Raw genomic sequence first — 23,824 nt, forward strand, 5'->3', positions numbered from 1 at the left:
TAAACATCCATATTCACTTTATTTTTAAACAGAGGGGCATGTACCCAAAGAGAAGCAGGACTGAGAACCATCATGGGGGCTTGCTTGAAGTGATCTGCCCCAGCCTTCTGACTTCAGAGTGTCTCATGATCCAATGGCCATGGGGGTGGAGCTGCCCCTTGACAGTATGCACTTAAGAATGGTCAATTCCCCTATCCCCCAAAGGAAATGGAGAAAAGGAGCCAAGAAGTCAATGAATCCCTGGAATATTGTCCCAGAATCCTTCCAGGGATGGTATACCACTGACCACCAGTCCACAAATGTGACTGGTAAGGGATCTAGTAACAGAGGATGGAGTTGGGCAGAATATTATCCTGGATGATATGCGCCCAGCACTAGAATACACCTTTCATTAGAATGAAGGGAGCAGACAAAACCCTCAGAAAAGATACAAAGGCAGAGACATTGATTAGAACATTATCTCATAACAGAGGTGGGGCCATTACCCACCATTATTGTAAAATAACTGTAACTAACCAAAACACATACAGGCCTCTTTAATGGAGTTAATAAAACTATGGCAGATTGGGAATCAGGGGCAGAGGTACTGTTCCCAGATGGAAAAACTGGGATAACGGAGCCATGCTGACAGGGCCTTGTTCCAGTCTAGGTTGTTAGAAAGGAGCCCTAACCCAGAAATGACAGCAAACAGCCATAATCATTATGTGGGGCTGAACCAGAGGAAGCCAGGCTGAGCCAAGAAGGTGGAAGTATCTGGAATGGCTCTCCAAATCCAAAGATTATCCATACTCTTTATCCCTCCAGCAATGTGTAAAACCAGAAAGTGTGAAACACTGGAGGTGAACATCTGGTTTTTATTTCTAGGATATCTTGATACATCTCATTACATTTCACAATCTGCACGGGAAGGAAAAGGATGGTAGAGAACATGGACATCCTGTCTCCCACTGCAAGGGCGTGGAACATGGTAAGTATACCCAGCTGTGACAGGACGTGGCAAGGCAACAAGATGCCTTGTGCCTGGCATAGGATTACAGCCAACAGCCCTTTTGGCCTGAATCCACCTCCTCAAGGGGAGGTCTCCATGGAATGACCATGATTCCCAACATGGCCAGAAAACCCATCTATCCCACTCATGGGGCAGATGATCAGAGGAGCTGCGCTTTTCCCTCCCGAGTAACTCAGACTGAAGTAGGGCCGGACAGGCCCACAAAAGGTAGCATGAGAGAAAGTGAAAGTGTGACACCTCTCTGTCACGTTGTAGAAGGAGACCTCGCCAGCATCATAGTCCAAGAAAATCCCCACCCGCTGAAGCGGGGTCCGCAGGGGGAGGGCAGTCATCGGGGAGGTAAGAGCCCAATATTCTTTCCCATACCACAAAGACACTGCCCAGAATCCATTCTGGGGGGCTGAGGTTACTCCACCTTTTCTGCACACTGAGTCTTCACAGACACCTATGGTCCACTTGGCTTTATCTCCCACCTCTACCTCCCAATAATGTCTCCCAGCGATGAAGCATGGAGAGCCCAAGACACAGGGAAACAGATTGAACCGCTCGGGGTTGTCAGGCAGGTCCTGTTGGAGGTAACTGTACCGCACTTGCCGCAGATTGTCAGAGAGGATCAGGCTGGGGTAGGCCGTGTCTGGGTCCAGAGTCACGTCCACTGCAGAGACACAAAGAAGAGAGTCAGCCACGGGCCAGGAGAGCCTATTCTAGAACACTCAGTGCCTTTCTACTACCTCCCCACGAATGAGAGGTTCCCACTAGAGGTTGCACGTATTTTATTTAGAATATATTCTAAACTTCACATTTCAAAAATTACTGCTTGGATTAGCTGGTTACCAGAATACACTGAAAATACTGAATTTTAGCCCCATATCTTTTCTTTCACATCTGAAGCCACAATATCCATTATGAACCGATTTTAAGAGATAGGGTTCTGTTGCCCAGGCTGGAGCGCAGTGGTGTGGTCATAGTTCATTGTAACCCCAAACTCCTGGGCTCAAGTGATTCTCCCGCCTAAGACTCCCAAGTAGCTGGGACTATAGGTGTGCACTACCACCCTAATTTAAAAAAATTTTTTGTAGAGACGAGGTCTTACTGTTGCCCAGGATGGTCTTGAACTCTTGGCCTCAAGCAATCCTCCCACCTCAACTTCCCAAAGCAATGGGGATTGCAGGCATGAGCCACTGTGCCTGGCAGATACACTGAATTGAGGTTTTCTTACATGCTCATCATCCCTCATTCTGAAAACTTCAGGGGCCCAAAGTTTCACAGAATTCAGAATATTACAGGTTTTAGACAGGTAGGGTCTGGCGCAGCATTCTATAATGAAATATTAATAGATCTGCTATGAGATCCACGAATGTTTACATAATGAAGGATAGACTCTAAACAGCACCACATAAATTCACGTTTTGATACTGTAATTTCCTACAAAATAATGAAAAAGGTTGTGGCTTTCAGAGATTGGGGATTTTAGAACTGTGGGTAAAGGACTGGGAACCTGTATCAGTATGCTTACCTTTTAAATCACTCTTTTACAATTATTTTTTACTGTATTTTTTGAGATGAGGTCTCACTCTGTCACCCAGACTAGTACAGTGGCATAATCATGGCTCACTGCAGACTTCATCTTCCGGGCTCAAGCAGTCTTCCCATTTCAGCCTCCCAAAGTGTTAGGACTACAGGTGTGAGTCACTACACCCAGCCCAAATCACTCTTTTATCCATTCTATAAGATCTTTACTCTGCACATCAAAGCTCTATTCATCTTCTTCTAATGTCCACTGCAAGACACACATCCTCCAAGTTTTTCTTAATCTGCCCAGGCCATTACACTCTTCCTGTTCTGAAATCTGAAACTATGTATGATCCATGTCATCTCCTCTGGCATTTAGTATTACAGCATCTTGCTATCATCAAGTGTTTTCCTGCTTCAAAAACACTGATAATGGGCTGGGTGTGTGACTCATGCCTGTTAATCTCAGCACTTTGGGAAGCTAAGGCAAGAGGATCGCTTGCATACAGGAGTTTGAGACTAGCCTGGGCAACACAGTGAGACCCTGTCTCTACAAAACATAAAAGTAAAAATTTAGGCAAGCACGGTGGTGTGTGCCTGTAATTCCAGCTACTCAGGAGGCTGAGGCAGGAGGATCACTTGAGCCCAGGAGTTCGAGCCTGTAGCAAGCTATGATCACGCCACTATACACCAGCCTGGGCAACAGAGAACCTGCCTCTAAAATGAATAATAAAAAATTTTAAAAAGTAAAATACTCAAAAAATAAATTAATTTAAAAAACAGTGATATGTATTCTCTCATTTGCTCTTCACATCTTGTTCAGGAGGAAGATTCCCAAACATTACCTCTTAGAAATTTAAGCCCACAAATTTTGACTCCCACAAAAGACAGGCAACTGGTAGAGATAACCAAGAACCCCAGAACCCTTGGTTCCCGGTTCAACAATCTGTCTACAACACGTGCCTACCTCCTTCTTGTGTCATGGGTGTATCTCCAACCAGACAATGTAAACCCCATGAGTAGGATGATTTATGCCCTTCTGTTCCTCTAAAATACCCTGTACAATGTTAGGCAGTGTAGGATACAAGCGAAGTACTCAGTTAATACTTGTTGAAATAAATATGGATCAGAGCCAGCGCACACCCAGGACTGCAGATCCACTGTATGTCGAGTCCTTCTCTTCATTTAGAGGACACTTCATAACAGAAGGTGACTGTGACTGCGGGATGAATACACCTTAGATTTGAGGACTTCTGCAATGTTAAATTTACCCAGGCTCTACAGTAGGGTGAAAGTGGTTGTGAAGGGGAAGGGGAGTTTCAAACTTCGCCCTGAGGCACAGCGATGGGATGACACAAGACTCCTAGACTTCCTCTAACACTCAAGAGTAATAGTGGAGCTCAATCAGTCTTGCTCGTCACAAACCATGGTTTAACCCTGAAGCTGGGCAGGCACAGCAGTGTACTAGTGTACCAGCTCTGTTCTACTTTTGGGGAACTGCGGTTTCCACCCTATAATCCTTCTTTAACACCTGAGATTGATTTTACCCTATGGCTTCAACTCTGAGGCATTTCAGGAGGCAAAGATACTGTTAACACATAGAAACAACTGTGGATTTTTGTGGTGGTTGTGTATCATCTTTATACATGTAACCTAAAGAATCCAAATCTAAGCAATCTCCAAATCATTCATGATAGTAGTTAGGTTCACAAAGATTGTTACTCCTTAACCTAATGTGGTTTTGTCTCTCATCACCTACCTGAGTATAACTGAGCCTCTCTTAATTCTGAAAGAACAAAAGAGAAAAGTTATAGAAGTCATGAGGGTTTCCAGGAAATACATAACTGAGGGGGCTTTGGCTAGTCATCATAAAGCAGTGGTCTCCATTAGAAACCCCAGAACCTCTGCTGTCAGTCATGCACTAATTTTTTCATATGATGTATGGCTCTATCATCCAACCAAAAGCTTTAAGGGGAGAGGGATTGGGAATCTTAAGTAGAGGGATAACCACATGCCTGAGACTGGTAGAATATGGGATCAAACTGAGCCAAGATCAAGAATTCCACCTTCTAGTGAGTCAGCTGGCTCTGCAGAGGGAAACGCAGTTCCAACCCCACGTCATACATAACTTTTGAGTTTCATAAGTCATCTGGGTACGACAGCTGAATGGCTCAAATGGCACTCACTGACACTCTGGGGTAAACATGACCATTCATTTATAAGGCACTTTAGAGTTGAAACAGAATTTTTCACACATTATCCCACTAAGCCTTTTAAGTGGCAAGAAAAGAAGAGCCAGATCAAGGTCGTGCCTGAACTAACCACTTCTGGTTATTACCCACTGTATTAAGTGGAGTTTCTCCCCATTTGTAGAGGACATGTATCTGCTAACTCTATGTTGCTAGATGCCCCAAAAAGTATATATCTGAGTAGATGCAATGCAAATAAGAACTCAGCATATATAAAATAGAAAAAAATCAAAGATTATGGGTGTTTGTAATTTCTAATAATTAAGAGAAGGGTTTACCTACATATAAGGATTTCAGAATCCACCAGACTGCCCAGGAATTTAAGTATTCCTGGGTGGAATAATATATGGCCAACTCTTTACTGAATGTGGCTTGTGAGCAGGAAAATTTAAATTTGGAAAAGCTTCTCCAAATGCCTAGAACACTTTTATTTAATAAACGTAAATACAGGACTTACTGTGTCAGGTTCTATTCTAGAAGTGTTAGAAATGATAACTAACCTTAATTCTTTTTTTTTTTTTGAGACGGAGTCTCGCTCTGTCGCCCAGGCTGGAGTGCAGTGGCCGGATCTCAGCTCACTGCAAGCTCCGCCTCCCGGGTTCACGCCATTCTCCTGCCTCAGCCTCCCGAGTAGCTGGGACTACAGGCGCCCGCCACCTCGCCCGGCTAGTTTTTTGTATTTTTTAGTAGAGACGGAGTTTCACCGGGTTAGCCAGGATGGTCTCGATCTCCTGACCTCATGATCCGCCCGTCTCGGCCTCCCAAAGTGCTGGGATTACAGGCTTGAGCCACCGCGCCCGGCCACTAACCTTAATTCTTATACCTTAGGAGGTAAGAACTATTACTGTTCTGTTACAGATAAGGAAATTACTTGTTGAATCCTTACTAAGTGGTAGAGCCAGGCCCAGAACCCAAGCAGCCTGACTCCTGACTGCCCGCTTCTAACCATGTCCCTGGCAGTGCTTCCTGTCAGCGCTGCTTAATTACCTCCTGCCTGAGCTGGCACCTGTACCCACAAGCAGTAGGAACTCAGTAATTACAATGATAAACACTAGCTCAAGTGAAATGTATCCAAGGTAGTTTTTGTTCATACTCTTTCCGAAATAATCAAATTAATTCTGGATTGATTAATTTTTGGATTGCTTATTTTTCTCCTCCATCAATGCAGATTGAGAATTGACTAAATACAGTTAACAGACTTCAAATTAGAGCAAGAGGCTGTTAGTTGAGAAAATTAGTTAAGACCAAGGGAAGATGTAAAATATAAGGGAAGGCTGGCCAATGGGTATCACCCCATGTTTCCCACTTTCAGTGCAGATGTTCTTTTTTCCAAGCAACTTTACATCAAAAGCCCAGTAGGTAGATAAATTTACCTTGGATTTTCTCCATATCTGACTGCATTTTTTCTAAGAAAAGAAAACAAGAAAATATTCAGTTTGCATCCCACTATCTGGCTGGAAAATATATCCTTTCATCAGGCAATATGCAGATATTGAGTATAAATCCATTTCCCCTCATGACACCACTCCTCACATTACCTGTGAACTGCTTTAGACTCTCCGTCAAGAATAGACATTTTTGGGCAAAAATGTGGATTTTCTCTTGCAAGTCTGGAGGCGTGATCCAAGGTTCAGGAATCCTGATTCTTTCAGCCCTAAATTTAAAAAACATGAGTAAATTTTTTTTTTGAGATGGAGTTTCGCTCTTGTTCCCCAGGTTGGAGTGCAATGGCGCCATCTCGGCTCACCGCAAACTCTGCCTCCCAGGTTCAAGTGATTCTCCTGCCTCAGCCTCCCAAGTAGCTGGGATTACAGGCAAGCGCCACCACACTCAGCTAATTTTGTATTTTTAGTAGAGACAGGGTTTCTCCATATTGGTCAGGCTGGTCTCAAACTTCCGACCACCTCAGGTGATCCTCCCACCTGGGCCTCCCAAAATGCTGGGATTACAGGCATGAGCCACCATGCCGGGCACGAGTAAATTCTTTTTCCCAATTCCGTGACCTTCCAGGAACTAGGACAGGGGCTAAGCTAAACTGTCTAGCACAGATGGACAGTCTTTAAACCACTACAGCTTTTCCCATCTTCTCTTCCTGAGCTATGATCCTCTAGACCAAAACAGGATAGATATTGTACTCATTCTCATATCCCCCAAAGCACCTAGCTCATGGCTTTTCAAATATTAAGTACTCAAAAAGATTCACTGAATTACATATGAGGCTGACTTTGCCAGAAAGCACTAAATTCCATGACAGTCCTTGATATTTATGGTGGGAAATTAACCCGAATTCTCAGGTTCCCAAATATGGAGAGAATGACATGTTCAGACAGAAAGGCCCTGTGAGGGACAATACCCAATTCCCTAGCCCTGCAAGGATGTCTATAGCAAAGACTGCCAGTTGCCTATCCAATAGCCCTTCTGCCATCTTCTGCCTTTTATGGCTCACAGCTGCCCAGTCCCTCATAGCTAGATGTGACCTTGTGACTGAGTTCTGGTCTATGAGAGATAAAATGTATCTCATGATGTTTTGAGAAGTCTACTTAAAAAAGTAACATGACTGGGAACAGTGGCTCACGCCTGCAATCCCAACACTTTGGGAGGCCGTGGTGGGAGAACTGCTTTGAGGCTAGGAGTTCAAGACCAGCCTGGGCAACATGGTGAGACCCTGTGTCTACAAAAAAGAAAAAAGAAGAAAAAAAAAAAGTAATGTGATGTGACTTATCTCCTTCTTCTTGGTTGGCATTCTACCAGCTATCATGGACTATATGAGGACCATACCTTAGGGATGGTAGAACAGTGAATGGGAAGAAACTTGAGTCTGAGGATCACTGGAGTTACCATACTAGCCACAGACTACCTGCCTGAACATTTTTCTTTCTTTTTTTTTTTTTTTGAGATGGAATCAGGCTCTGTCACCCAGGCTGGAGTGCAATAGCATGATCTCAGCTCACTGCAACCTCTGCCACCCGAGTTTGAGCAATTCTCCTGCCTCAACCTCCCAAGTAGCTGGGATTACAGGCACGCATCACCACACCTAGCTAATTTTTGTATTTTTAGTAGAAACAGGGTTTCACCATGTTGGTCCGGCTAGTCTTGAACTCCTGACCTCAGGTGATCGACCTGCCTCAGCCTCCCAAAGTGCTGGGATTACAGGTATTAGCCACCGTACCCAACCTGCACATTTCTTTTATAGATAAGACAAAATTTTATCATGTTTAACCCTTAAATCAATTAACATTTTGGATTTCCTATCTTATATAGCCAAATTCTATCCTTAATGTCACAAAGTACTAGGGTCTGAGGGAGCTAACTCCGTATGTTAGGTCAGAGCTAGACAGGCATCACAAAGTAGCAGGTAACAGTATTATTTGCTTGGGTCATCTGGCTGGGACTAGTATGAACTCCACCTTATCTTCATCCTAGGGTCCCTCAGGAACCTCAATTCCATCAACATGATTCTAATCAACACAGGCCTCCCAGCCAAACTGCCCCATCTATAAGGACCTCCCCAGTCTCCTTAAATGCTCCCACAGTCAAGCTGCATTTTGCTTTACAAGGTTTTCACCATTTGGGGTCTTAATTACCTTCACAGTACAGCTTCCTCAAAGTCAGTTTCCACCCCTGAAGGCATTCTTGCACCAAACATTAGCTTCCCAAGGCCCATCCCACTTGCCAGGTCATCCATCCTGCAAATACAGCTTTGCCCTGGCTTACTGCCCCCTCCAAGCTCTCCCTCTTTGGTCGTGTTCCAGCTGCCAGGGAGTTTTCCTCCTTTTTTTTTTTTTTTTTTTTGATGGAACAAAGAAATAGCAAGAGTAAGAATAAGAGCCAGAATCCAGGTGGCTCATCAGTAATTATGTAAATCCAGGTCAGCCACACCTTTCTTAGGCTTTATTTCCCCCATTATAGAAAAAAAAATGAGATAATGAAGGATTATGAGATAAGGAAAGGATTCTGAAATGTATAGGAAGCAACAGACATAAACTACCCTTATGCTCAGCCCAGGTCTCTGTAAGGCCACACCTTCTCCTCTCATACCCCTAATCCACCAGCAGCCTCCCACGTGAACCCCCTACTTCCTGAATTTTACTGAGTAGAGCTGTGGTTCATCTAATTCTTGGTATACTAGTGACTCTCTTCAGGGATATGTGTCAATTTGATAAGATGTCCATCCTCAGGCTCAGGGCTCCTTGCAGGATTTACAAATGTGAAGGAGACAGTCTTCTCATATTTGATTTAATACTAGGGAAACAGAAAACTATACCTGCTCAATGTGTCCCCAATGTCCTGCAAGAGAAAGGAAAAAAAAAAAACCATGAGAAGTCATTGATAACTTCAGTTTTCTTTCACAGATGTTTGTTGGAAAACCAACTACAGACTGGCTCTCATGGGAGAAATCAAGGAGAAAGGATCACTGGAACATAACTCAGTTTTGAGGAGCTAAAAAGCAGGCAGAGGAAAATGGGATGCATACTATTTGCTGTACCAGCACTTCCCATATCCGCCTTCAGTACCCACCATCCACTGGTCAAGGACCTCAGGATTTCAAATTTACTAATTCAAGTATCCTACGATTGGACCTCAACTTGCCTACCTGTCCAGATCTTTTTCTTTTTATTATGAAATAATTTCAAATACACAGAAAAGCTGTTAGTACAAAGAACTTCAGTATACTTTTTTTTTTTGAGACGGAGTCTCACTCTGTGTAGCCCAGGCTGGAGTGCAATGGCGCGATCTTGGCTCACTGCAACCTCTGCCACCTGGGTTCGAGCAATTCTCCTGCCTCAGCCTCCTGAGTAGCTGGGACTACAGGTGCCTGCCACCACGCCCGGCTAATTTTTGTGTTTTTAGTACAGACAGCATTTCGCCATGTTGGCCAGGATGGTCTTGAACTCCTGACCTCAGGTGATCTACCCGCCTCCACCTCTCAAAGTGCTGGGATTACAGCTGTGAGCCACTGGCAGCCTCTCCCTTCTTTCATACACAAAAAGTAGCATACTCTCGTTGGGCGCGGTGGCTCATGTCTGCAATCCCAGCACTGTGAGAGGTCAAGGCGGGCGAATCACATGAGGTTGGGAGTTCGAGACCAGCCTGACCAACATGGTGAAATTCCGTCTCTACTAAAAATGCAAAATTAGCCTGGTGTGGTGGTGCGTGCCTGTAATCCCAGCTACTCGGGAGGCTGAGGCAGGAGAACTGCTTGAACCCAGGAGGCGGAGGTTGCGGTGAGTCAAGATCGTGCCATTGTACTACAGCCTGGGCAACAATAGTGAAACTCCATCTCAGGAGAGAAAAAAAAAAAAAAAAAGTAGCATACTCTCTACTTTATATTTTTATTTTCCACAAAGCAATATATACTGGAAACCACTCCGTATCAGTTCATAGGTGTCATTCTTTTCCTTTTTTTTTTAACTTGGATAGTGTTCCAGAGTGTATATGTGCACAATTAACTAAAACAAACTTGTAGGTTTCGAAGTTAGACTACTTCCAATATTTTACAAGTACAAATATGTTACAGCAAGTAATCTTGTGCATATGTATTTTCAAATATATTTTCATACTTAATTATATCTTCAAAGTAAATTCTTAGATTTTTAAAATTTTTTATTGATACATAACAGACATATTTTGGGGGTACATGTGATAATTTAACACATTCATTATTTGTAAAGAAATCATTGTATTGGGATATCCATGACATCATAAGTATTTGTCTTTTCTTTGCTCAAGAAGCACTGCAATTACTCTCCTCTAGTCACTTTGGAATATAAAATAGGCCAGGCGTGGTGGCTCACGCCTGTAATCCCAGCACTTTGGGAGGCCCAGGCAGGCAGATCACCTGAGGTCGGGAGTTTGAGACCAGCTTGAACAACATGGAGAAATCCCATCTCTACTAAAAATACAAAATTAGCTGGGCACGGTGGCGCATGCCTGTAATCCCAGCTACTTGGGAGGCAGGAGAATCGCTTGAACCCAGGAGGCGGAGGTTGCGGTGAGCCGAGATCATGCCATTGCAATCCAGCCTGGGCAACAAGAGTGAAACTGCGTCTCAAAAAAAACAAAAACAAAAACAATATATATATATATGAGTGTGTATATATATGTGTGTATATATGTATATGTATGTATGTAAGCACACACACATATGTGTATATATACATACATACATATACATATATGTATAAAAAATAGATTTGTAAACGAGTCCCCCTACTGATCTATCAAACACTAGGTCTTATTTCTTCTATCAAACTATGTATTTGTACCCATTAATCTCTCCTCATCTCTCCTCCTTCTACCCTTCCTAGAAAAATTATTTGTTAATTCTGTGTGTATACATGCACACACACACACATACAGTTTTGTTAAATATTGAGAAATTCTCCTCCAAAAGGGTCATATGATTTTGCATTCCCACCAGCCCACTGACATATGAGTGTCTCTCCCACACTTCATCAACAGTGTATTAAGTTGAAAATTTTTGCTATTGTAACGAGTAAGAAATGGTATCTCAATGTGGTTTTAGTTCCCATTTCTCTTATTGTAAGTACAGCTGAGCATTTTTTCACATGCTCACAAACCAATTTATGTCTTTTGCAACTTGCCTATTTGTGCCTTTAACCCATTTTTCTCTAGAATTTTGGTCTTTTCTCTCTCAATTTTTGAAAGATCTTTTTATGTTAGAACTATCACTTGTATTTGTGATATTTGTGGCAAATATTCAATTTTAATACCACCTTTTGACTAGTTACAACGTGTGTGTGCTTTTTTCTTTTTCTTGTATTAATACCAACTGCTTTAATTATATGGGGTTTAAAATATAGTGTAATATCTAGTAGGGCCAGCTCTCCCTCAGAGCTCTTCTTTCACAGTGTAGCCAATCTATTTTTTTTTTTTTTTAAGACAGAGTCTTGCTCTGTTGCCCTGGCTGGAGTGCAGTGGTGCAATCATAGCTCACTGCAGGCTCAACCTCTTGGGCTCTAGTGATCTATCCCAGCTTTTTTTTTTTTTGAGACGGAGTCTTGCTCTGCCTCCCAGGTTAGAGTTCAATGGTGCGATCTCAGCTCACTGCAACTTCCACCTTCGAGTTCAAGCGATTCTCCTGCCTCAGCTTCCCAAGTAGCTGAGATTACAGGCACGCACCACCACACCTGGCTAATTTTTGTATTTTTAATAGAGACAAGGTTTTGCCATGTTGGCCAGGCTGGTCTCGAACTCCTGACCTAAGGTGATCCACTTGCCTCGGCCTCTAAAAGTACTGGGATTACAGGCATGACTCAATGCACCCGGCCTATCCCAGCTATTATTATGTGCTTATTTTTCTATCTGAAGTTGACTGTCAGTTTGTCTAGATCCAGAAAAAGCGCTTGTTGGTATTTTTATGGAAATTGCAAAGGTGGGAGGGGGGATGAGGGATAAGAGATTACTTAATGGCTACTATGTACACTAGTTGGGTGATGGTTACACTGAAATCCGAGACTCTACTACACAATATATCCGCTTAACAGGAAAAAAAAAAAAAAAAAAAACTGCATTTATGAATGTGAAGGACTGATAACTTGCTTTCACTGTCTTATCAAAGAACAAGTGATTATCTCGTTATTTGTTTAAGCTTATTTTGTGTCTTTCAGGAATGTTTGAATGTTTTATAATTTTCCCCAAATAGGTTTGTGTACATTTCTTATAAATTTATAAGGTATTTTATCACTACTTTTTTTTTTTTTTTTGCAAATGGAAACAGCATGTTCTCTTCTAATATGTCTTCTAGTGGCTGCTATCTGGCATATGAAGGCTGCTAATTTCTGTATGTTAACTTTTATCCCGATTTGTATACCTATAATTATTTTCTTTACCTGAACTGGCTACAACCTTTAATGCAGTGTTAAATAGAGATAAATGATACTGGGCATCTTCCCTATTTCTGACCTCAATGGGAATGCCTCCAGTATTGCCCCATTAATAATATTTAGCCTGCTTTTCCAGTGACTTCCAACATAAACACTTTTTGATATTCATGGAGCCCCTCCTCCCTTACTGAGTCCATTACTTCTTTCCTTCTCTTCTTTCCTCAGCATCCACCTTCAGTTTCATGCTCCATCTGTTTAAATAACATTCTTAAAAAAAAAAAAAAAAAAAAAAAAAAAAAAAAAAAGCTTTCGACCGGGTGCAGTGGCTCACGCCTGTAATACCAGCACTTTGGAAGGCCAGGGTAGGCGGATCACCTGAGGTCAGGAGTTCAAGACCAGCCTGGCCAACATGATGAAACCCAATCTCTACCAAAAATACAAAAATTAGCTAGGCGTGGTGGTATGTGCCTTTAATCCCAACTACTCAGGAGGCTGAGGCAGGAGAATCACTAGGGAGGTGGAAGTTGCAGTGAGCTGAGATCACACCACTGCACTCCAGCCCGGGCAACAGAGTGAGACTTCGTCTCAAAAAAAAAACCAAAAGGTTTTAAAGCCTTAATTTTATGGTGCTTGCTTCAGCAGCAGATACCCTCAAATGGGAATCATGCACAGAAGATTAGCATGGCTCCTGCACAAGGATAACACACAAATTTCTGTATCATTTTCTACTTTTAATGTTCACAGCAGCACTACTCACAATAGCCAAAAGGCATAAACAACCAAAGTGCCCATCGACTGATGAATAAACAAAACACAGTATATATCCATACAATGGAATATTATTCAGCCATAAAGATAAATAAAGTAATGAAACATATATATGCTAAGTGATAGGCCAGACGTGGTGGCTCACGCCTGAAATCCCAACACTTTGGGAGGCTGAGGCGGGTGGATCACCTGAGGTCAGGAGATCGAGACCAGCCTGACCAACACGAAGAAACCCTATCTCTACTAAAAATACAAAATTAGCCGGGCGTGGTGGCACATGCCTGTAATCCCAGCTACTCGGGAGGCTGGGGCAGGAGAATCACTTGAACCTGGGAGGCAGAGGTTGCAGTGAGCTGTGATCGTGCTATTACACTCCAGCCTGGGCAACAAGAACGAAACTCCATCTCAAAAAAAAAAAAAAGTATGCTAAGTGAAAGAAAAAGGCTACGTACTGTATGATTTCAATTATATCTAATATCTAGAACAGATTAATCCATAGAGCCAGGAGTTAGGGGTAGAAGGAAATGAGGAGTGATTGCTTATTAGTGTGAGGTTTCCTTTTGGGTAAAAGTGTTTTGGATCCAGACAGTGGTTGATAATTGTACAACACTGTGGATTTACTAAATGCTACTTTGTGGCAGAGTTTTACAGTTTAAAATGGTGAAATTTAGGTTATGTATATTTTACAATTAAAAAAATGAAGAAGGCTGGATATGGTGGCTCACACCTGTAATCCTAGCACTTTGGGAGGCTGAGGCAGGTAGACTGCTTGAGTCCCGGAGTTAAAGACCAGCCTAGGCAACACGGCAAAACTCCACTTCTACAAAAATTACAAAAATTAGCCAAGCATGGTGGTTTACGCCTGTAGTCCCAGCTACTCAGGAGGCTGAAGTGGGAGGATCATCTGAGCCTGGGAGGTCAAGGCTGCGGTGAGCCATGATCATGTCACTGCACTCCGGCCTGGGTTTCAGAGTGAGACCCTGTCTCAAACAACAACAATCAAAACTAAGGGACAAAAAAAAAAACCCTCAAGTCCATCTTGCAAAACCTCAATCCTGGATGAGACTGACCATCTGCTTACCCAGTGCCCACGCCAGAGCAGTCAAGATTTGAGAAAGCAAAACTGATAAGAAAGTTACACAACAGAGGCTGGGCACGGTGGTTCGCACCTGTTATCCCAGTGCTTTGGGAGGCCGAAGCGGGCATATCACCTGAGGTCAGGAGTCCAGGACCAGCCTGGCCAACATGGCGAAACTCCATCTCTATAAAAAATACAAAAATTAGCTGGGTGTGGTGGCACACACCTGTAATCCCAGCTACTTGGGAGGCTGAGGCAGGAGAAATGCTTGAACCTGGGAGGGAGATGTTGCAGTGAGCCCAGATTGTGCCACTGCACTCCAGCCTGGGCGACAGAGCAAGACTCTGTCTCCAAAAAAAAAAAGAAAGTTACACAACAGGGCAGAATGGTTACATTATAAATAGATGTTCACTGACCAAATGCTCCTACTAGTTCTCGCACACCCTCTTTCCCATACCCTGAAACAATCATTTCTTCCCATACAACAGAAGACCCTCTGGAACTAATTCCTGGCATATGTAGTTTAGTTCTCATTTCCACCTGCGTTCTCAGGAACCGCACACTGCTGATCAGTACATAGTTTCTTTCTTTCTTTCTCTCTTTTTTATTGAGACGAAGTTTTGCTCTTGTTGCCCAGGCTAGAGTGCAATGGTGCAATCTCGGCTCACTGCAATCTCTGCCTCCATGGTTCAAGCAATTCTTCTGCCTCAGCCTCCCGAGTAGCTGGGATTACAGGCATGCGCCACCATGCCCAGCTAATTTTGTATTTTTAGTAGAGATGGGGTTTCTCCATGTTAGTCAGGTTGGTCTCGATCTCCCGACCTCAGGCGATCTCCCCACCTTGGCCTCCCAAAGTGCTGGGATTACAGGCATAAGCCACCATGCCTGGGCAGTATATGGTTTCTTGTGGCTTCAATGTTCTCCCTCATCTAGAAACCTTACAATATAGACTCCTTTCCATATGTATTTTGAAAATATGTCTAACTTCTAGTTTCTTTAACCAACCCCTCCAGATAAAACTCCATAATCCTGTCTCGTCTCTAAGTATTTTATTACATCCCCTTCACAGTTGTACTTCAAATAGTCATCTACTTGTGTAGTCTCCATTCACCTAACCTAGCCAGCACTCAACTCCCACTAATGTGGCTCCTGCCCCAATTATTCCATTGTGGTAGTTCTACATAAGGTTACAATGATGGTCATGTTATTGAATCAAATGGGTATCAGCTCTGATATTGTTTGACCTCAACTGCATTACTATGTTGTCCACTCCCTCCTTGCTCCATCTCAAAAATAAAAAAAAAGAAGAAAAAGAGGAAGAAAAAAAGAAATAAATTTTTCTGATTTTTCCCATTTAAAAATGTAACCTGGCTGGGTGCGGTGGCTCACGCCTATAATCCCAACACTTTGGGGGGCCGAGGAAGGCGGATCACGAGGTGAGGAATTCGAGATCAGCCTGACCAATATGGTGAAACCCCGTCTCTAGTAAAAATACAAAAATTAGCCAGGCATGGTGGTGTGCGCCTGTAATCCCAGCTATTCAGGAGGTTGAGGCAGGAGAATCGCTTGAACCCAGGAGGCAGAGATTACAGTGAGCCGAGATCACACCACTGCACTCCAGCCTGGGCAACAGAGCAAGACTCAGTCTCAAAATAAATAAATAATACTAAATTAAAATTAAAATGTAAAAACCATACTTACTGCCCAGGACATACAAAAACAAGTGATGGACCATACTTTGCTGACCCTTGCCCTATGCCATCATCCATTTTTATTTTTTATTTGTTTTTTGAGACAAGAGTCTCATTCTGTCGCCCAGGCTGGAGTGTAGTGGTGTGATCTTGGCTCACCGCAACCTCCTCCTCCTGGGTTCAGGCAATTCCTTGCCTCAGTCTCCCGTGTAGCTGAGACTATAGGCACATCACCATGACGGCTAATTTTTGTATTTTTAGTAGAGACGGGGTTTCACCCTATTGGCCAGGCTGGTCTTGAACTCCTAGACCTCATGATCCACCCTCCTCAGCACCGCAAAATGCTGGGATTACAGGTGTGAGCCACTGTGCCTGGCCTGCCATCATCCATTTTTAATGGCTTTATTTATCAATACCTGTAAGAACTGTCTGATCGCCACACTAAAATATAATTCAGGAAAGCTTATCTGGCACTTAATCTCAGTGCCTAGAATAGTGCCTGATACAAAGCAAATAATTAATATGCACTGAATGAGCAAACGACAGACAGGCATTAGCTCATTTCCTGTAGTCTTGCTGGGGTAGGTCTGCTGCAGCTTTATCACCTGCTCTACCAACATTAAACCACAGGACTGCTCAGTTAACCTAACCACTCCTGCTCAAGTGCTCATTGTTTTGTGGCTGTAGTAATATGTTAAAACTATAAGATACTGGAGTGAGGAGGGTCTTTGAATGACATATTGTCTAAGCCCCTCATTATTGAACAAATAAGGTCACTGAGGCCCAAAAAGGTAGACAGCCTTGCCTGTAATCAGACCACTTGTCAGTGCTGGGCAGGCCCAAGCACCAGGTCTTCTTTTTGCCATTTCCATGAGACAATGCAATTGACTAATTCAAGTTGTGTGAACCAGAACTTCTAGTTTACATAGTTTCCTTCCAAGGTGCACCATATAGAGTTTGGCAAGCTCTTGCTATTCCTGCAGAGTTAAAAAGACAGGGGGTCCTGGATACTACTAGGCAAAGGAGAAGGGAGGGTATTTTCAGTGGGTGCTGCTCTGGCAGGGCTCTGCAAGCCTTACCTGCAGGAGCTCCCTGGTGGGCTGCTGCTGCTTCTCTTCTAGCTGAGCGATCAGGCTGCTGAGGTGGGAGATGTTGCAAGAGAACTGGGTGATGGCACCATTGATGCTATTGTAGATGGCCAAGTCTAGCTCCTCAAGACGGGCCAGGAGGCGATACTCATGCTCCTTTAAGGAGTGATACAGCTGCTCAAACTCCCAAACAATCTTCTCCCTCTCCATCTGGGTTAGGCTCTATGCAGATGACAGGGAAAGGCAGTAAAGAGAAAAACGGCTCATTTCTAGGGCCTTCATAGTTCTCCCGTGACCACCTACCCCAAGACCTCATTATGGATAAAACAAGCGAAGTGCCAACTCATTATTTCCAGTCTTTACTGACTGCATATATAATGGCCAGGAACTGAATTACCCCAGTGATGATGATGATGATGATGATGATGATTATTATTTTGACACGGAGTCTCGCCCTGTCACCCAGGCTGGATTGCAGTGGCGCGATCTTGGCTCACTGCAAGCTCCACCTTCCCGGGTTCACACCATTCTCCTGCCTCAGCCTCCAGAGTAGCTGGGACTACAGGCGCCCGCCACCACACCTGGCTACTTTCTGTATTTTTTAGTAGAGATGGGGTTTCACTGTGTTAACCAGGGTCTCAATATCATGACCTCGTGATCCGCCCACCTCGGCCTCCCAAAGTGCTGGGATTACAGGCATAAGCCACCACGCCTGGCTTACCCCAGTGATTATTAAGACAGTCCCTGTTCTCAAGTAACTCAGAGAAGTGAGTCAGGTTCATGTGATATACGCAGTCATGGATGGGTAATTAAAGAGAGGGTGACAGCCTGCAATGAAAGAAGCTGGTACCATCTTCACAGAAGCAATTTCACACAGTGTTTATGTGATGAACAAGAGTTCACCACATAGGCAATGAGTGGGAAGGCTTTCCAGGCAGAAGAAATGGCACAGGCAAAACAGTGGAGAGAGAAAGCAAATGGTGCTATCTGCCTGGAGCACATGAGCGTTGAGGGAAGGGACCAGAAAAGGTGAGGCCTTGTCATGCCTGGCCTGGGAGGCTGGGGGTAACGACTCTATCCCAACTGGGAAGCATGGAAGACTGTCACATAGGAAAGTGACAGGGTCAGATATGTGCCCTATGGAGGATGGAACAACCAGTAACAGTTTTCTTGCACAATCTTCCTGGGCCCTTCATATGTAAGCCATACCCTGTCTGTCCTTCACGAGTGTTCACCAACTGCTGTCTATCCAGCTTTGGGTGGGAGGGAGAGAGGTGGTCTCCCCACGGTTCCCTCTTGGTGCTGATTTGTTTGCCATAACTTACTGTCCTTCTTTCTTCACCCCACCCCCACCACCAACAGGACTCTAATATAAACCTTTGTTCTAAACAAGGAGCCAGCAACGAGCTCCAAAGGAGCCAAGTGAAGTCGTATTGGACACAGCCATGCCCTGCATTTACATATTGGCAATGGCTGCTTTTGAGCTACAACAGAGCTAATCAGCTATGACAGAGTCTATATAGCCTACAAAGCTAAAAATATTCACTATCTGACTCTTTTTAGAAAATTTACCAACACCTGTTCCAAACTCAGCTTCTCCTGAGAACCTTCCCACACTGACTATCCCTCTAACCACTCTTCTTAAGACACTCACTATGCACGTATGTCTTTTGTTTATTAAATCCTTTTCAAAGGTCATATTTCATGTCAGCTGGGTAATTCTTTCAAAGACATAAACTATACAAAATAATCTTAGAAATGAAAAATTAAGGCTGAAACAATTCTTAAATATCAACTAATTCAGTGTTTCTCAAAGGGGGTGCTACTGGCACCTTGGTAGGACAATTCCGCCTGGCATGGGACTGTTTCTTGCATTGTAAGACATTTAGCATTCCTGCCCAACCTCCCCAATCACTCCATTCTTCTGAAGACAGCCAAAGAAATACCCACACACCATTGCAGAGGACAAAAAGGCAGTACTACCCTTGCTGGTCTAGTCCAACCTACTTGTTTCACAGATGACCAAACTGAGACCCACAGAGGTTGTATGACTCCATCTATACAACTGGGTGGTGTCAGAGCATAGAAACATGTTCAGGTGCCCTGATTATCAGAGAAGGGCTGTTCTTCCCTTTGATAATCCTCCCACAGAGGATATCATCGTGTGCATAATGATTTGAGTCCACTCAGGCTCACTGAGAAGATTCTCCATTCATCAGACCTATTTTCTTTTTCTTTTTTTTTTTTTTTGAGACGGAGTCTCGCTGTGTCGCCCAGGCTGGAGTGCAGTGGCCGGATCTCAGCTCACTGCAAGCTCTGCCTCCCGGGTTTTTACGCCATTCTCCTGCCTCAGCCTCCCGAGTAGCCGGGACTACAGGCGCCCGCCACCTCGCCCGGCTAGTTTTTTGTATTTTTTAGTAGAGACGGGGTTTCACCGTGTTAGCCAGGATGGTCTCGAACTCCTGACCTCGTAATCCGCCCGTCTCGGCCTCCCAAAGTGCTGGGATTACAGGCTTGAGCCACCGCGCCCGGCCCATCAGACCTATTTTCTTTTCTTTTCTTTTTGAGACAGAGTCTCGCTCTGTCACCCAGGCTGGAGTGCAGTGGGGCGATCTCAGCTCACTACAAGCTCTGCCTCCCAGGTTCACGCCATTCTCCTGCCTCAGCCTCCCGAGTAGCTGGGACTACAGGTGCCGCCACCACACCCAGCAAATTTTTTGTATTTTTTAGTAGAGACGGGGTTTCACCGTTAGTCAGGATGGTCTCGATCTCCTGCCCTCGTGATCCACCTGCCTCGGCCTCCCAAAGTGCTGGGTTTACAGGCATGAGCCACTGCACCCGGCCCATCACACCTGTTTGCAAAAAGGAGAGCTCAAGTCTCAGTGGATTGTGTGGGCAGAGCAAGTGGTGGCATCTACGGACACCATGGGAATAAGTTCGTGGTCCAGAAGTTCTTTACTACACCCTACCAGGACTGAAAAAGTGATGCTAGACTCTACTAGTCTGGGACTTTACTTTTCAGACAGAAATACCTCTAGTGGGTGGAGACTGGTAATGTTTTATTTATTGTTCAAAAAACATTTTCAAACACCTAAGTGGTGGATATACAAATGTGTATTATAAATGTCTCTGTACTTTTTTTTTTTTTTTTTTCTTGAGACGGAGTTTTGCCCTTGTTGCCCAGGCTGGAGTGCAATGGCACGATCTTGGGTCACCGCAATCTCCACCTCCCGGGTTCAAGTGATTCTCCTGCCTCAGCCTCCCGAGTAGCTGAGATTACAGGTGTGCACCACCATGCCTGGCTAATTTTTTGTATTTTTAGTACAGACGGGGTTTCACCATGGCCAGGCTGGTCTTCAACTCCTGACCTCAGGTGATCCGCCCACCTCAGCCTCCCAGAGTGCTGGGATTACAGGTGTGAGCCGCCACCCCCCCCCATGCCCTGCCTTGTTTTTTTTTTTCTTTTCAAAACAAAATTCCCAGTTAGGTGCAGTGGCTCACACCTGTAATCCCAGCACTTTGGAAGGCCAAGGCAGGTGGATCACTTGAGGTCAGGAATTCGAGACCTGCCTGGTCAATATGGTGAAACCCCATCTCTACTAAAAATACAAAAATCAGCTGGGTGTGTTGGCACATGCCTGTAGCCTCAGCTACCTGGGAGGCTGAGGTGGGAGAATCACTTGAAATGTGAGGCAGAGGTTGCAGTGAGTCGAAACCTTGCCATTGCACTCCAGCCTGGGTGACAGAGTGAGACCCTGTCGGAAATAAAAAGAAAAAATTCCCATATACCCCTATCATAAATTAATACATCAGCCACTTGTCGAGGCCTTGAGAGATTGGAGGAAGAGAGCAGAGCAAAAAATTCAGAATTAAGGCATTGTCAAGAAAGGAGAATAACCCAAAGAGAAGCAACAGTGGGACTTACACAAATCCACTATTAGCACTTGTCTGAAGAATGGTAACAACGCAAGCTAACTGTATCCAATAATTTTACCCATCTCAGCTTTGCCAAGGATCAACCTTGGTCTACGCAGTTAGCAGGTTAAACTATACTGACAGGTCTGATTTCCAAGGGTTCCAAACTTGGCTCCTCCACGCTTTCCCCGAAAGAAAGGGAATCTCTTAGTTCTCTGGGTGAGTTCCCACTGCCATGTGCAGTTGATCCCCCTCTACCTACAGGTTCTGGGTGACATGCTGGACAAGTCTAAGGGAAGTAACATCAGCTCTACAGAAGAGGGGAGCACCAGCAGAAGCGACTGTGAATTCCAACAACCCTTACCAAGAGTTCAGCTCGTGCCTGTTCCCCTTGGGCCCGACGTCTCTTCTTTAAATCTTTCACTCTTTTTAAATGGTCAAGCTGGTTCTGGATTTGCTCCTGAGAAAAGCAAAACAGATGGGCAGTTCAAAACTAGGTAGACCTTAGCATCAGCATGGTACTTCTAATCACACATGGAGTCCACACACCTGATGCCAAGTATCCAGTTGGCACTTGTTCTCAGGCCACACTGCCACCCACAAGAGAAAGACTCAGGGTGCAGGGGCCAACAAGCCACTCATTTGGCAATTTGTGTCTATCTTAGCAGCCTGTCGCTTCAACCACTCAGCTACCTCGTCAGGATTATTTGTGTCTATCTTAAACAATGAATCATCTACCTGTCCCTGGTAGGATATCGCATGACTTGGCGGAACTGTGACTGGAGTAGGAGGCTTAGAGTTATGTTGTATTGTAGCTCTTCCACACAAGCATACTGTGAAAGTGACTTCTTATTTCCCTCATGTGTGAAATGGGCAAACACCATCTTCCCAACCTACTCAAGAGTTCTCACCAGAGTAAGTGAAAGAATATAGCTGAAAGGTCCATAAATGTTAAGTGATTAATTACACATGAATGTATTCATATTTAAACACGGACATAATTGTGTATGAATTCCTGAAGCCCTCAACATACAGAAAATACACAGTATCATGGACTCCTTGAAGGTCACCTTACAACTGTTTTATATGTAATATTTTGTTTCCACGTTTCTGTTTAGCTGTGCCAGTTCACAGACGGCTCTGTGCATCACATGATTCCATAATCTTCCTCATAACTGTTATCTCCTGAGTCTCAGAGTGGTTAAATGACTTAAGCAGTGAAGAGCCTGTTCTTTTCTGTGAGTTTCTAGACCAGGACGTATTGCAGGAAAGTGCTGGGGAAATGCTTATAGACCAAGGAATGGGCATCGGTCAGTTAATGTCCGACTGCGTTTTGTCTGACAGCCGACGAGAGTACATGTGTCTCTACAGCTCGTCGATGTGCAAGCGATTTTATGCACTTCTTTTATACTGTCAAAAGCATGTCTCCGTGTACAATGTGTCCGTGAGACAGGAAACATGGGGGCACACAGAGAAAGGAGAGTGGGGGTGGGGAGACTTCTGGCTCCCTCGCCAGCTACAGGTTTTCCTCCAAATCTGAGTGCTGAGGCTCTGGAGCGGACAGAGAGGAAATGACGGCTGTGAACCACACGTCCGGCTCAGCCATTTTCTAGGCGGAAAAAGGGAAGCCCCTTTGGCTCTCTCCTCCCTTTGTCCGACTCGCGCTCCCGCCCTCCCGGATCCGCGCCCTCACCTTGAAGCCCTCCACTGCCTCCTCGAGCGGCAGCACGCTGTGGCCGCGGTGCTCGCGGGAGCGGTCGCACACCACGCAGATGGGCATCTGGTCCTCCTCGCAGTAGAGCTTCAGGGGCTCGCGGTGCTTCTCGCACACGCCCATCTCGCCGCCGGGCCCCGACGGCCGCTCGGTGCGCAGCTGCTTCACCAGCTGGGTCACGTTGGCCAGGTGCCGGTTGGGCCGCATGTGCCTCTGCGGGAAGGTCTCCCGGCACTGCGGGCACGACACGTTAGTCTCTGCCGTGCCCCAGCAGCGGGCGAGGCACGCGCAACAGATGTTATGGCCGCAGTCGAGCATCATGGGCTCTGCGAAGTACTGCAGGCACACGGGGCAGGTGGTCTCCTGCTGCAAGCACTCGGCCACGCTCCCGGAGGCCATGGCGCGGGCCTGCGGGGGCTCACGGGCATGGGCCCCGGCGCCGAGCTCTGCACGGAGCCCAACTCTCCGGCGCTCTCTCCCGTTCGCTGTTCCTGGGAGGCACCGGGCGGACGGAGGGCGGTGCCTCCCGGGCCCGTATCCCAGACGCGCCCGCGCACCGAAGGCTCAGAGTGGCCGGGCCGATCCCTGCGCCTGTGCCCCCTGAGCGAGTGCGGGAATACAGCCGGCTCACAGAGACTCGCGGCCACGCTACTGGGGCAGGAACGGGTAGCCAAGGGTCAGGATCCCAGGGCCAGGCGCGCAAAGCGCGCAAGACAACGTGGCCGCGTCCGAGCGGATCCCGGCGGCCGCGTAGACCCCACCCCGGCGCGAGCGGAAGAGGCGGCTCGGGGGGGCGGGGCTTGGCCCGCGCTTCTAGTGTGTGACAAGATTTCGTGGCCTCGGGGCCCGGGCTGCTTTCTCTAGAAAGGCCTGGGAGGCTCCGGCACTCTCCCTTGGGCGGGTCGCGCCGAAGCTCTAGCCTAGGGGACTGGTCACAAAAGCAGATGGTGCCA

At 45.3% G+C, this 23,824-nt stretch overlaps 1 protein-coding gene and 1 non-coding gene across 3 annotated transcripts; one reads left to right on the forward strand and one right to left on the reverse strand.

Annotated features, from left to right (window-relative positions):
- TRIM27 (tripartite motif containing 27) lies at positions 1–23,623 on the reverse strand. Of its 2 annotated transcripts, XM_050788408.1 has the most exons (8): positions 22,851–23,623; positions 21,522–21,617; positions 17,234–17,464; positions 9,035–9,057; positions 6,309–6,424; positions 6,144–6,176; positions 4,281–4,307; positions 1–1,664 (listed from the first exon to the last, which is right to left on the reverse strand). In XM_050788408.1, exons 1-8 carry the CDS (start codon positions 23,268–23,270, stop codon positions 1,069–1,071), a joined length of 1,542 nt encoding a protein of 513 aa, XP_050644365.1. In that variant the 5' UTR covers positions 23,271–23,623; the 3' UTR covers positions 1–1,068. The 2 variants fall into 2 exon arrangements, with proteins under 2 accessions (XP_050644365.1, XP_050644366.1); XM_050788409.1 differs by lacking the exon at positions 17,234–17,464 and having other exon boundaries at positions 22,851–23,621.
- On the forward strand, positions 13,248–13,350 carry LOC126954002 (U6 spliceosomal RNA). The gene has a single exon (XR_007725467.1). It is a non-coding gene; the product is annotated as a U6 spliceosomal RNA (small nuclear RNA).
- Positions 23,624–23,824: the final 201 nt, after the last annotated feature.

The sequence above is a fragment of the Macaca thibetana genome, chromosome 4 (genome assembly GCF_024542745.1).
Source record: "Macaca thibetana thibetana isolate TM-01 chromosome 4, ASM2454274v1, whole genome shotgun sequence".
NCBI classification, from domain to species: domain Eukaryota; kingdom Metazoa; phylum Chordata; class Mammalia; order Primates; family Cercopithecidae; genus Macaca; species Macaca thibetana.

Coding starts and splice junctions, on each gene's coding strand:
- TRIM27 (XM_050788408.1), bottom strand. CDS start 23,270: ATGGCCTCCGGGAGCGTGGCCGAGTGCTTGCAGCAGGAGACCACCTGC. Junction 17,465..21,521: donor AGGCACGAGCTGAACTCTTG/GTAAGGGTTGTT, acceptor TCATCTGCATAG/AGCCTAACCCAGATGGAGAG. Junction 9,058..17,233: donor CCACCAGGGAGCTCCTGCAG/GTAAGGCTTGCA, acceptor TTTCTCTTGCAG/GACATTGGGGACACATTGAG.